General features: G+C 42.2%; 1 protein-coding gene and 1 long non-coding RNA gene across 14 annotated transcripts in view; one reads left to right on the top strand and one right to left on the bottom strand.

Moving 5' to 3' along the window:
- Window positions 1-1,599: 1,599 nt before the first annotated feature.
- Window positions 1,600-14,056, top strand: LOC149129228 (uncharacterized). 2 transcript variants are annotated; one of them, XR_016240179.1, is made up of 2 exons: window positions 1,600-1,652; window positions 9,979-14,056. It is a non-coding gene; the product is annotated as an uncharacterized LOC149129228 (long non-coding RNA). The 2 variants fall into 2 exon arrangements; XR_016240178.1 differs by lacking the exon at window positions 1,600-1,652 and adding an exon at window positions 5,422-5,552.
- The window catches only part of LOC149129226 (uncharacterized), a 44,440-nt gene continuing 40,863 nt past the window's right edge, over window positions 10,642-14,218 (bottom strand). For 3 of the 12 annotated variants that reach the window (XR_016240168.1, XR_016240171.1, XR_016240170.1), the window contains exons 6-8: window positions 13,547-13,973; window positions 12,979-13,050; window positions 10,642-10,979 (exon numbers count right to left, since the gene is read on the bottom strand). Coding sequence is in view for 2 of the 12 variants with exons in the window: in XM_089346690.1 (XP_089202816.1) it covers window positions 10,958-10,979; window positions 13,918-13,973 (78 nt within the window). In the remaining 10 variants the exon portion in view is untranslated. The remainder of the gene's footprint in view (window positions 10,980-12,978; window positions 13,051-13,546; window positions 13,974-14,218) is intronic. The other 9 variants (XR_016240172.1, XR_016240175.1, XR_016240174.1 and 6 more) reach the window with 4 other exon arrangements.

Here is a 14,218-nt window from a genome sequence, read left to right as displayed (position 1 = left end):
CCCATACGGTGAAGCGCTTTCCCATACGGTGAGGCGCTTTCCCATACGGTGAGGCGCTTTCCCATACGGTGAGGCGCTTTGCCATACGGTGAAGCGCTTTGCCATACGGTGAAGCGCTTTGCCATACGGTGAAGCGCTTTCCCATACGGTGAAGCGCTTTCCCATACGGTGAAGCGCTTTCCCATACGGTGAAGCACTTTCACATACGGTGAAGCACTTTCCCATGCGGTGAAGCACTTTCCCATGCGGTGAAGCACTTTCCCATGCGGTGAAGCACTTTGCCATGCGGTGAAGCACTTTGCCATGCGGTGAAGCACTTTGCCATGCGGTGAAGCACTTTCCCATGCGTTGAAGCACTTTCCCATGCGTTGAAGCACTTTCCCATGCGTTGAAGCACTTTGCCATGCGGTGAAGCACTTTGCCATGCGGTGAAGCACTTTGCCATGCGGTGAAGCACTTTGCCATGCGGTGAAGCACTTTGCCATGCGGTGAAGCACTTTGCCATGCGGTGAAGCACTTTGCCATGCGGTGAAGCACTTTGCCATGCGGTGAAGCACTTTGCCATGCGGTGAAGCACTTTGCCATGCGGTGAAGCACTTTGCCATGCGGTGAAGCACTTTGCCATGCGGTGAAGCACTTTGCCATGCGGTGAAGCACTTTGCCATGCGGTGAAGCACTTTGCCATGCGGTGAAGCACTTTGCCATGCGGTGAAGCACTTTGCCATGCGGTGAAGCACTTTGCCATGCGGTGAGGCACTTTGCCATGCGGTGAGGCACTTTGCCATGCGGTGAGGCACTTTGCCATGCGGTGAGGCACTTTGCCATGCGGTGAGGCACTTTGCCATGCGGTGAGGCACTTTGCCATGCGGTGAGGCACTTTCCCATGCGGTGAAGCACTTTGCCATGCGGTGAAGCACTTTGCCATGCGGTGAAGCACTTTGCCATGCGGTGAAGCACTTTGCCATGCGGTGAAGCACTTTGCCATGCGGTGAAGCACTTTGCCATGCGGTGAAGCACTTTGCCATGCGGTGAAGCACTTTGCCATGCGGTGAAGCACTTTGCCATGCGGTGAAGCACTTTGCCATGCGGTGAAGCACTTTGCCATGCGGTGAAGCACTTTGCCATGCGGTGAAGCACTTTGCCATGCGGTGAAGCACTTTCCCATGCGGTGAAGCACTTTCCCATGCGGTGAAGCACTTTGCCATGCGGTGAAGCACTTTGCCATGCGGTGAAGCACTTTGCCATGCGGTGAAGCACTTTGCCATGCGGTGAAGCACTTTCCCATGCGGTGAAGCACTTTCCCATGCGGTGAAGCACTTGTATATCTGCTGAATGTATATCTGCTGAATGGATGTCAGTGATTGGCTGAAATTATCGAAATAAGACAATTTTTTACATGAAATAAATTCGAATACAAAAATATTTTTCTGTTCTACAACATAAAATAGATAAGTATACGAAGTTTGAAAGTCTTTCGGTACCAAAAACACTACGTAAAACATTAATGAAAAATGTGGCCCCCGTTTTAAAAAAGATCTTATATATATATATATATATATATATATATATATATATATATATATATATATATATATATATATATACAATGATAATAATAAAGTGACAACAAAAGAATGAAACCTCAATATTAGGTAAATATAGCATTATTTATATATGTATATAGATAGGACAATCAGTAAGTTGTCATAATAGTGTTTGGAGTGTGGATATGTGTATACATATGAGTACGTACATGCACATATATGTTTGTGTGTGTATGCCCATATACATGTTTGTGTGAGTGTGTATGTATGTAGACATTATGAACACAGGAGGTGTTTCTTTCTTTTTTTTATAAATCTCCTTTTACAAAACCACTACATTATAGGGATGTCAAAAAACCGACACCGGCCCCTAAGTGATGGCCTTGAAAAATTCTGTTTTAGTCGAATGAATCGAATCCAGCACTTATTTTGGTCTGCTTTGCTGAACTGCTAGGTTATAGGAGCATAAACACCAACACCAGTTATCAAGCAGTGATGGGAGACAGACACACAGACATGAGGAGACACACACACACATATATATATTCGATGGGCTTCTTTCAGTTTCCATCCACCAAAACCACTCACAAGGCTTTGGTCGGCTTGAGACTATAGCAGAAGACACTTGCTCAAGGTGGCACGCAGTGAGACTGAACCCAGAACCATGTGGTTGGGAAGCAAGCCTCTTACTACACATAATATATGACAAAGATGGTGGGATAGGCTGGAAGTATAAGGTAAGTGATGACGTATGAACGGTCAAGGGGCCTTGCAAGTAAGACAGACATGTGAGCAGAAGGACAACTAGTGCGTATGACTTTTGCTTTCGGGCTTTCGCTTGGGACAGACATGGTGACCCCGCAAGAGTTCAGGGAAATTGGCGTTAGGTTCTGGCCAGAGGTTAGGTCGGTGTATCCTAAGTGGACAGTATAAATGTTGCGAGAGGACCCATGTGACAGATGAACCAAGCTTTTTAGCCCATTTCACACACCTGCTTATACCCACTGATCCACTGACTTGTACGAGTTAAGGCAGCTGGTGTATATATATATATACAAACATATATGCTGTGTGTAGCATCGTGTGAAAGAGGGAAACTAGTATATATTATATAAAAAAAACTTTAAGGCGCTGCTCCAGCATGGCCGCAGTCTAATGAATGAAACAAGTAAAAGAAAGAAAGGAACATGAGAAAAAAAACCCCATACATTTCGTACGTATACCTGCGGCTAAAGACACGCAGCTAGCTTTACTGATTGAGTGTGACAAGGGACGGATTGATGTCTAGCAAGATATATTTAAACGAAGTCTATGAAAAGCATTCGACAATCCAGAATCGACCCACCCTCTCTGATCGAAGTAACCAAGTCTCGAAGGTAAATTCTTCCATTTATTGTGAGATGATGGGGGGTGGATTGGTTCGCAAAAGTTTTGCTTCGTCTCGACGTTTCCATGGAACCTTTGATTTCTTTGTAGGATGCCAAGAAGATTCCGTCCAGATTCTCTGTTGTCGGCTGAATTCCTGATTGTTGTTTCTAAGTTATTTGGGGATGTAAGAGAGGTGGAGTTGCCTCCCCTTGTCCGTCCCTGGTTTGTTTTCGATAAGCCTGGGTTCATTTCTGTGTATGTTTTTGCTTTATTTTCCTTCAGCAAGGGCTTATCCGATGCCTATTCTACGATGAACTGTGTTTCGTAGTTAATAAACAAATTGCTTTGTCTTTGCCAGGCTTGTAGCGAGTTTGTTTCTTCAGATTCACAAGTTGTTTGCCACAGTTTAAAGACACTTTCCAAGCGTTGACCATCTCAATGTTTCTTTAATTCGTTGTAGATTTCCTCATCTATGTTCTTCAATTTTTCTTCATTGCTCAGCGCTCTAAGCTTAAGCAGTTCTATTTCTGTCTTCATGTTTTCCAAGTGTTAGTTTCTCCCATAATTGTCTTTGTTGGTCCTGTTCGTTTGGAATACGTTTAATTTGGAGTTTATGAGGCAGAATTTAACCAGTGTTCATAAATTTCTGCCTTGTGCTTGTTTTTGATGATGTTCCAGAAAGTAACCTTTCTGGCTTTAAGTTTTTCATTCTATATGTCTATAATGCGGTTTTTAATTGATAGTGGAGGGGGATGGGCTTCTATCTTGTGTATCATCTTTAGGTGGATTTTCATTTAAGCAATTATTATGTGGTAAAGAATGAAGAGTGGTGCATAATTTGGACAAATGTTGATTGAGCTGTTGCAGGGATTGTTCTTTCTCTTCTTTTCCTCTTGTGTGGAGCGAGTGAGTTCATCAGTGTTGCTAATCAAAAGTCTCAAATTCGTGTTCATCTCTCTCAGTTCCTTAAGAGTCTCTTCATTCCTTAAGAGTCTCTTCGTCTCAAGAAGATTAAGTTTGTCCAAAGACACCTGGAAAAGGTTTAGTTTTTGAAAGCATTATATTTCGGTTGCCTACTTCCATGAGAGTTACCTTGTCTGTTGGAATACATTTTTAGATTACTGGCGTGTACAATACATGCTCACACATGTATGTATGTATATATATATATATATATATATATATATATATATATATATATATATATATATGTATATATATATATATAGGTAAGTGGTAGGTTTGCCTCGATCCTTCAGGGGTAGTCTGAAGCATCCAAGCAACCAGGGGATGTTTAAATCCGGAGGCACTCCTGGGGATCACCTGTATGGGTACCGTCATGGGAAGAGGGCGTCCAGAGGCAGGTAATATGTTGCTTAAACCGTAGTTTATGCATTTACTTGGAGGACAATCAGTAAGTTGTCATAATAGTGTTTGGAGTGTGGATATGTGTATACATATGAGTACGAACATGCACATATATGTTTGTGTGTGTATGCCCATATACATGTTTGTGTGAGTGTGTATGTATGTAGACATTATGAACACAGGAGGTGTTTCTTTCTTTTTTTTATAAATCTCCTTTTACAAAACCACTACATTATAGGGATGTCAAAAAACCGACACCGGCCCCTAAGTGATGGCCTTGAAAAATTCTGTTTTAGTCGAATGAATCGAATCCAGCACTTATTTTGGTCTGCTTTGCTGAACTGCTAGGTTATAGGAGCATAAACACCAACACCAGTTATCAAGCAGTGATGGGAGACAGACACACAGACATGAGGAGACACACACACACATATATATATTCGATGGGCTTCTTTCAGTTTCCATCCACCAAAACCACTCACAAGGCTTTGGTCGGCTTGAGACTATAGCAGAAGACACTTGCTCAAGGTGGCACGCAGTGAGACTGAACCCAGAACCATGTGGTTGGGAAGCAAGCCTCTTACTACACATAATATATGACAAAGATGGTGGGATAGGCTGGAAGTATAAGGTAAGTGATGACGTATGAACGGTCAAGGGGCCTTGCAAGTAAGACAGACATGTGAGCAGAAGGACAACTAGTGCGTATGACTTTTGCTTTCGGGCTTTCGCTTGGGACAGACATGGTGACCCCGCAAGAGTTCAGGGAAATTGGCGTTAGGTTCTGGCCAGAGGTTAGGTCGGTGTATCCTAAGTGGACAGTATAAATGTTGCGAGAGGACCCATGTGACAGATGAACCAAGCTTTTTAGCCCATTTCACACACCTGCTTATACCCACTGATCCACTGACTTGTACGAGTTAAGGCAGCTGGTGTATATATATATATATACAAACATATATGCTGTGTGTAGCATCGTGTGAAAGAGGGAGGCTAGTATATATTATATAAAAAAAACTTTAAGGCGCTGCTCCAGCATGGCCGCAGTCTAATGAATGAAACAAGTAAAAGAAAGAAAGGAACATGAGAAAAAAAACCCCATACATTTCGTACGTATACCTGCGGCTAAAGACACGCAGCTAGCTTTACTGATTGAGTGTGACAAGGGACGGATTGATGTCTAGCAAGATATATTTAAACGAAGTCTATGAAAAGCATTCGACAATCCAGAATCGACCCACCCTCTCTGATCGAAGTAACCAAGTCTCGAAGGTAAATTCTTCCATTTATTGTGAGATGATGGGGGGTGGATTGGTTCGCAAAAGTTTTGCTTCGTCTCGACGTTTCCATGGAACCTTTGATTTCTTTGTAGGATGCCAAGAAGATTCCGTCCAGATTCTCTGTTGTCGGCTGAATTCCTGATTGTTGTTTCTAAGTTATTTGGGGATGTAAGAGAGGTGGAGTTGCCTCCCCTTGTCCGTCTCTGGTTTGTGTTCGATAAGCCTGGGTTCATTTCTGTGTATGTTTTTGCTTTATTTTCCTTCAGCAAGGGCTTATCCGATGCCTATTCTACGATGAACTGTGTTTCGTAGTTAATAAACAAATTGCTTTGTCTTTGCCAGCCTTGTAGCGAGTTTGTTTCTTCAGCTTCACAAGTTGTTTGCCACAGTTTAAAGACACTTTCCAAGCGTTGACCATCTCAATGTTTCTTTAATTCGTTGTAGATTTCCTCATCTATGTTCTTCAATTTTTCTTCATTGCTCAGCGCTCTAAGCTTAAGCAGTTCTATTTCTGTCTTCATGTTTTCCAAGTGTTAGTTTCTCCCATAATTGTCTTTGTTGGTCCTGTTCGTTTGGAATACGTTTAATTTGGAGTTTATGAGGCAGAATTTAACCAGTGTTCATAAATTTCTGCCTTGTGCTTGTTTTTGATGATGTTCCAGAAAGTAACCTTTCTGGAAAAGGTTTAGTTTTTGAAAGCATTATATTTCGGTTGCCTACTTCCATGAGAGTTACCTTGTCTGTTGGAATACATTTTTAGATTACTGGCGTGTACAATACATGCTCACACATGTATGTATGTATGTATATATATATATATATATACATATATATATATATATATATCATCATCATCGTTTAACGTCTGCTTTCCATGCTAGCATGGGTTGGACGATTTGACTGAGGACTGGTGAAACCGGATGGCAACACCAGGCTCCAGCCTGATTTGGCAGAGTTTCTACAGCTGGATGCCCTTCCTAACGCCAACCACTCAGAGAGTGTAGTGGGTGCTTTTACGTGTCACCCGCACGAAAACGGCCACGCTCGAAATGGTGTCTTTTATGTGCCACCCGCACAAGCCAGTCCAGGGGCACTGGCAACGATCTCGCTCGAAAATCCTACAGGAGCCAGTCAGGCGGTACTGGCAACGGCCACGCTCAAAATGGTGCATCTCATGTGCCACCCGCACAAGAACCAGTCCAGGGGCACTGGCAACGATCTTACTTGGCTTGCCGGGTCTTCTCACGCACAGCACATTTCCAAAGGTCTCGGTCCGTAGTCATCGCCTCGGTGAGGCCCAATGTACGAAGGTCTTGCCTCACCACCTCAGCCCAGGTCTTCCTGGGCCTACCTCTTCCACGGGTTCCCTCAACTGTTAGGGTGTGGCACTTTTTCACGCAGCTATCCTCCTCCATTCTCACCACATGTCCATACCAGCCCAATCGTCTCTCTTGCACGCCACAACTGATGCTTCTAATGTTCAGCTTTTCTCTCAAGATACTTACACTCTGACGGGTATTCACATTGACATTACACATCCAACGGAGCATACTGGCTTCATTCCTTGCGAGCTTACGTATGTCCTCAGCAGTTACAGCCCATGTTTCACTGCCATGTAGCATGGTTGTTCGTACGCATGCGTCATACAGTCTGCCTTTTACTCTGAGTGAGAGTCCCTTTGTCGCCAGCAGGGGTAAGAGCTCTCTAAACTTTGCCCAGGCTATTCTTATTCTAGCAGCTACACTTTCAGCGCACCCACCCCCACTACTAACTTGGTTGCCCAGATAGTGGAAGCTATCAACTACCTCTAGTTTTTCACCCTGGAATGAGATAGAAGTTGTTTCCTGTTTGTCTGCAGTCTTTATTGCACCTGAACATCTGCCACAAACAAAAACTAACTTGCTAGTTAACCTGCCTTTGATGTTGCTGCACCTCTTATGTGTCCATAGCTTGCACCGGGTACATCTTATAGAGTTACTACCTACTCCTTTTCTACATACTGAGCAGGGCCATCTACCTGAAGGGGTTTGTGTTTTATCTACCTTCCTACTTATTAGGCCCTTCAATTCTAGACCTTGCTTCCACACCTGAAACTTCTCCTCTAGTTCTGATAGTGACTCCGCAATTAGGGCAAGGTCATCAGCATAGAGGAGCTCCCAGGGGCAACCTGTCTTGAACTCCTCTGTGATTGCCTGGAGGACTATGGTAAATAATAGGGGGCTGAGGACGGAACCTTGGTGGACCCCTACCTCTACCCGGAATTCATTGCTGTACTCATTTCCAACCCTCACCTTACTGGCAGCATCTCTGTACATGGCTCGCACAGCTCTCACTAACCATTCTTCTATCCCAAGTTTCCTCATTGACCACCAGATAAGGGATCGGGGGACCCTGTCAAAGGCTTTCTCCATGTCAACGAAAGCCAGGTACAGAGGTTTATCCTTAGCTAGGTATTTCTCCTGCAACTGTCTCACTAGAAATAAGGCATCAGTAGTACTTTTACCTGGCACGAACCCAAACTGCATCTCATTTAATTGATTCGCTCCCTAATTAGTTGGGCTTTGACCCTCTCTGTAACTTTCATAACCTGATCTAACAGCTTGATGCCTCTGTAATTATTTGTATCTAAAGCGTCCCCTTTACCTTTGTAGCAGTTGACTATGATGCTGCTACACCAGTCATTGGGTATGACTCCTTCGTGTATCACCTGGTTCGTAATACGGGTGACTAGGCTATAGCCAACACTGCCAGATATTTTGAGCATCTCTGCAGTGATTCCTGATGGGCCGGGGGCTTTCCCGGTCTTCATACTCTTAATTGCTTTATCTACCCTGGTACTATCAACTCGGATAGCTGGTCCCTCTATTGGGTCGACATACGGCAGGCTCTCTTTCTCCCATTCATTCTCTTTATTATGCAATCTATCGTAGTGGCATCTCCAGACCTCTTTCTTTGCAGCCTCATTTAGTGCAAGCGTACCATCATCCATGCGAACACATTTCTCTCCTACAACATCACTATTCTCTCTCCTACACTGTCTTGCAACACGAAATACCTCGAGTCTTTGGTCCTCACGGCGCAGAACATTGGCAAATCTTTCCTTATCTGCTTCCCCTCTGGCTAAATAAACCTGTCGCCTAGCCTCCCTTCTGGCACATTGGTACAATTCCCTGCTACCACCGTTCTTCCAGTCCTTCCAAGCCTGTTTCTTTTGTCTAATAGCCCTGTCTACCTCCTTGTTCCACCACCACGTTACTCTGGGTTGGGAGGGGACCTTACACCACCCACAAATCTGGTCGGTGGCTTTCAACAGGTTGTCCCGCAGAAATCTCCAATTGTCTTCCACGTTGTATGATGCTTTTTAGCCCATTTCACACACCTGCTGTAAAGCGGTTGGCATTTGGAAGGGCATCCAGCTGTAGAAACCTTGCCAAATCAATTTGAGCGTGGTGCAGCCTCTTAGCTTGCCAGTCCTCAGTCAAACCGTCCATGGGAAGCAGAATTAAATGATGATGCTTTATTCACAATTTTATAGACTTCTCTCTCACGCTTCCCCTCTTTTTCTTCACTTTTCCCTTCAACCAATCACATGAAGAAGGCATTACAGTCAGACGAAATAACTAAGGAATAAGACTGAGTTAAAAAGAATTCCACGTTTCACTCGCAGCCTCCCCGACTTCAGCCAATCACATGACAGCCTCATGAATGGGCTGAGTAACGGAGGAAGAAGCAGAATTATTATAAGATTGAATTTTCGTTACCAACCCGGCTGAAACTGGCTCTGGCTCCAACTACAAATGTTGTGTTGTTTTTAGAAGTTCTCAATTAAAATCTCCCACCATACCTTAGTCACGTTCTGTTCCTAAAACTGGCTGAATGATAACTGAGTTATTCAACACAGAGCATCTCGAAATAAATGCACCACTGGGAATGATGTATATTGGCTAATACTGGGTTGGGTACACAAGAAAGTTTTAATATAGAGTTGCACATATTAGTGGATGATCAGTTTGTAATTCTGGATCATTTCCTTGTATCCAGAATAATGTGGCTCCTGGCCTTGCCCGGTTCCATGGTGGTAATGTAAAAAGCATCCTGAACACTATTTATTTATTTACTTATATATTTATTCATTTATTTATTTATGTATTTATTAATTTATATATATATATTTTTTATTTATCTATATTTTTATTTATTTATTTATTTATATATATATATATATATTTATTTATATGGTGTGGCTCCTGGCCTTGCCCAGTTGCTCCCAAGATGTCCAGCCGATGCCAGCAGACAAAATGGATGGTAAATGAGGATAGAATTTATCTATTTTGTATTGTTATTTTGTCTTTTTCGGGATTTGTGGTTTTATTGTCTAATCTTTTTTTCTTTTTTTTTTTTTTTCTTTGTCTTTGCAGCTTTTCCACATAGATGTTGGTATATATAACATTATACATTACATAAATGTGTATGTGCGTGTGTGTGTACAACATGTCCATATACGCATGCATATATACACAGACTGAGAGAAGAAGAAGAGGAGAAGGGGAGTTAGCTGCCTGCTTATATTTGTACTGATGATGTTATTGAAATTACAATAATTATTATTCTTATTAATCTCCCTTCCAACATTCTTGCCTCCTGTTTTCATTTCTTCCTTATTCCTCCTCTTCCTCCCCATCATACCACAACCTCTGACCCCTTGCTGCTTCTCCTTAACCATTTATAGACACGCTCGTGCACATAGACGTCATCTGCCAAATTTCTTTTCTGCTGTGGTGGCGGCAGTGCTGGTGTTGTCCTTTTCTCTCACTATCAGCTTGGTGTAATAATATTTTTCCTTCATAAATGGTAGCTGACCGCACCATACAGTAAGGTTTTAGCAAAGTTGTATTGGAATAATGGGGCTGGGGAGCGGGACATCTTTAAAAATGTGTGTGTGCATGCGTCTTTCTGTAAAAATATATACAAGTTGGGGGGGGGGGGGCCAAAGGTCATGTGCCAAGATTAAGACTAATATCTCTATTGCACATTTCAAAAACAACCCATTTATATTTAATTAGAAAGCAAAACAAATTAGCAAATGTCTGTAGCTTTTATTCTTCGTTGCATGAGGAATATCAACTCCCTGTGACAATGTGTGCACAAATTTCTTTGGACTTTTTTTCTTTTTAAAGCCTCTTTCTGACAGAGACATCTCGGTGGTGAGGGGTCCACTTTGCTATGTGTTGGGCACACCGTATTGCATGAACTTCTCGAACAAATTGACCGGCCGTTGTATGCGATGTTGCTTTTTCTCACGATGCTTTTGGTTGGAGATGTCCACAACTGTTCTGTTCTGTTTTGTTGCACCATCGCAACCAGACTGAAAAACAAGTCCAATGTGCTCCGGAATTGTCAAAGACGTGTTTCAGTTTTTCTAAAATGGAGTGAAATAAAATAATAATAGTAATAATAATAATAATAATGATTTCTTGTTACTCTTATCAAACTCATTGGGCCCCAGGTTAAGCTAAACTCTCCTTATTCTCCCCACCAAAGTGAGGGAGTTTGTGTGTGCTCAATGTTTTCCCATTAGATAGTCTGGTAGGTCTGTTGTCCCTTCATTTAGTTCCTTAGCCATCATAACTGCCCCCATTTCTCTCTCTCTCTCTCTCTCTCTGCCTCTTCAGTATGTATGTGTTGGGGGAGTCTGTAATGTCGTCATGGTTAGTTTTTTTTTTTTCGTTTGTTTTTTCACCACCACAGCTTTACTATTAACAATATTTCAGTCGCATTTTTAAATCTGATAATTTCAGGGCAGGAAACTCATGATTGTCACCTCATCCCTCCCTCCCTATTTCTAATATCTTTCTAAATTCTGTTGCTACAACTACTTTGACGACCACCACCACCACCCACAAGTACTGCTACTACTACTACTACTACTGTCATGTCTCTGAATCGGCAGAGTGTCAGACAAAAGGTGCTTTATGGGTAGGTAAGTCTGTTTCCCTTGCTAGCTTTGAATCTGTCAAAATACAGGATGGGCCCAAAGTCACACACTGAGACCCCCCTCTCCCCCATATTTCAAAAACAGCACTTTATGGTTAATTACAACACAAAACTAATTAGGAAATGTCAACATCCTGATTACAAGGGTTCGAAACATTCACCATTTGCAGATTTTTTTATTGTTTGTTGTACAAGGAACAGAATTTCCTGCAGAGATCTTTGCACTGGTTTCTTTGGACTTTTCTTTAGCACAGATAGGGGAGGGGGCAACCATTGGTATTTGTCCTGCACACTGCATGTTGCATGGACTCTTTGCACTAATCAGGCACAGGCTGTGTGGTAAAGAAGCTTGCTTTCCAACCACATGGTTCCTGGTTCAGTCCCACTGTGTGGCACTTTAAATAAGTGTCCACTAAGCCTCGGGCCAACCAAAGCCTTGCGAGTGGATTTGGTTGACAGAAACTGAAAGAAGCCCGTCGTGTGTATATATATATATATATGTGTGAGTGTATCTGTCTGTCCCTGCCACCATTGTTTGATAGCCGATGGTGTGTTTACGTCCCCCGTAACTTAGCAGTTTGGCAAAAGAGATAGAATAAGTACTAGGCTTAGAAAAAATAATTCCTAGAGTCAATTTGTTCGACTGAGAGGCAGTGCTCCAGCATGGCTGCAGTCATGTGACTGAAACAAATAAAACAATAATCGACCAACAGTGTTTCAATGTTACACAAAATAATAATGATGATTAATAGTAGTATAAGATGTTATATTTTCGTGTGTGACTTTTGGCCCACCCTGTACCCAGAAATATGACCACCACCACAAAAAATAATAATTTTTTTTGCTATTGAAGTATCGAACGGGGTAGACAACTCTAGATATGTTTTGCTCTTATTTGACCTCCGTGAATTACAGCTTGTTTTTGCCAGATGGTAAGATGCATCTGTATACACACACATATACATACATGCTGCTGCATGCAGATAGAGAGATTTGAGTGCACACGGAATTACATTGTGTGTGCATGGTGCGAGATATATAAATTCTGTGCACACATACTTCAATGCACATGTATATCTCTAGTCTTTAAACATATTTAAAGCTGTGGTCATGCTGGGGCACCACCGTTGCCTGTGCTACACTATTATTTGGAACCTCCTCTGATAGGTGGCATTCGGTCAATGAGAGAGTCTGATCACTGCTGCTCTCACCTGCCGTGAAGTAGTCTCATCTGGAACCCTTGGCAGGAAGAGACCCCGTTTTGTGTGTATATATATATCTAAATGTATATGTATAAATCTTGTGTGATCTTAGTTATTGTCTGGTTGCTTGAGGAGGTCAATAACACTGAAACCTATCCAAGGTTGTCCCCCCACTATTGCAATTTATTTTAATTTCTAAACCTTCTTTCTCATTTAATTTACCTTTGTTGGGTTCGTTCTCTTCAAATGAACCTTCATACTTAATTACTTCTTCTCTCGTTATGGATGTAACTTCTGTAATAAAAGTCAGTGGTAGTTTTAACTCTGGGGCAGTGTTCCAACCATGGCCATCTCGTCTTAGAGGGGAATATCTAGCATTTTAATCTATTGTTTTTTTTTTCATTCTTTATTCAAAGCAATTAGAACGGAAGGGTTGATTGGTCACTATATCTAGCGAGGGAGAGGTTAGTAGTTGTGGTGGGAGTAGTGTGAAGCACAGCAGAAGCTGTTGTAACCATTAACAACTTGGATCATTACCATAGTAACTGGTTGTGGTGGTAGTAACAGCAGTTTGGGTTAGTGGATGTCTAAGTGCACCTTAGTAAGTGGTTGATGGAAGGTGACAGCAGAAGCAACTAGTGGTCAAGGGTCCTTTTTCTTCTTCCTCCCATCCACTCCATGCCAATCACTCCCCCCTTCTATCATGTATACATACCTCTTCCTTCATCATTTCAATTTCAACTCTATTTTGAGAGGGTAAAAAAAAAAAAGGATTGACCCTCCCACTTACAGTGTTTGTCTTTTTTATTTGACTGGTGGGTCCACCTGCTGTGTGGTCCTGATCCCTTTCGTCTTTGGACAAAAGGATTCTAGCTGTAGTGAATTATTTTGACTGTGGCCATGTTGGAGCAAATCAACCCTGGGACTTCTGAAGCCTAGTACTTATTATTCTATTGGTCTCTTGTTAAACTGCTAAGTTATGGGGGACGTAAACACACCAACATTGGTTGTCAAGCGATGGGAAAGTGTCTTCTACTTATAGCCTCAGGCCAATCAAGGCCTGGAGGAAGCCTGTCGTATCTATGTGTATGTTTGTCTCTCCACCATCGCTTGGCAACCAATGTTGGTATGTTTAGCAAAAAGAGACGGTACTAGACTTACAAAGTGTATGTCCTGGGGTCGAATTGGTTTGACTGAGCATGGCTGCAGTCAATTGACTGAAAACAAATAAAAGAATGTCTACATAGTCTTTTTTATCATCGAAAATATGTTTTTCTCGAATAAAAAAAAATCATTTAAAGATGGTTTTTGATGAATAAATAAAATAAAAACCACAAAAATTATGCAAAGAAGAAAACACGTCTTAATCCAGAAAATCCCATCGTGGGACGCGCGGAAGGTAATAATGTCAAATCGATAATGTTTATAGTATAACCAACAGGTGAGGAGTAGCTAAAAACAA

The sequence above is a fragment of the Octopus bimaculoides genome, unplaced genomic scaffold (assembly GCF_046866305.1).
Source record: "Octopus bimaculoides isolate indiv1 unplaced genomic scaffold, ASM4686630v1 contig95, whole genome shotgun sequence".
Taxonomy (NCBI): Eukaryota; Metazoa; Mollusca; class Cephalopoda; order Octopoda; family Octopodidae; genus Octopus; species Octopus bimaculoides.
The sequence above is the reverse complement of the archived record's forward strand: the minus strand, read 5'-3'. Positions and strand labels throughout refer to the sequence as shown.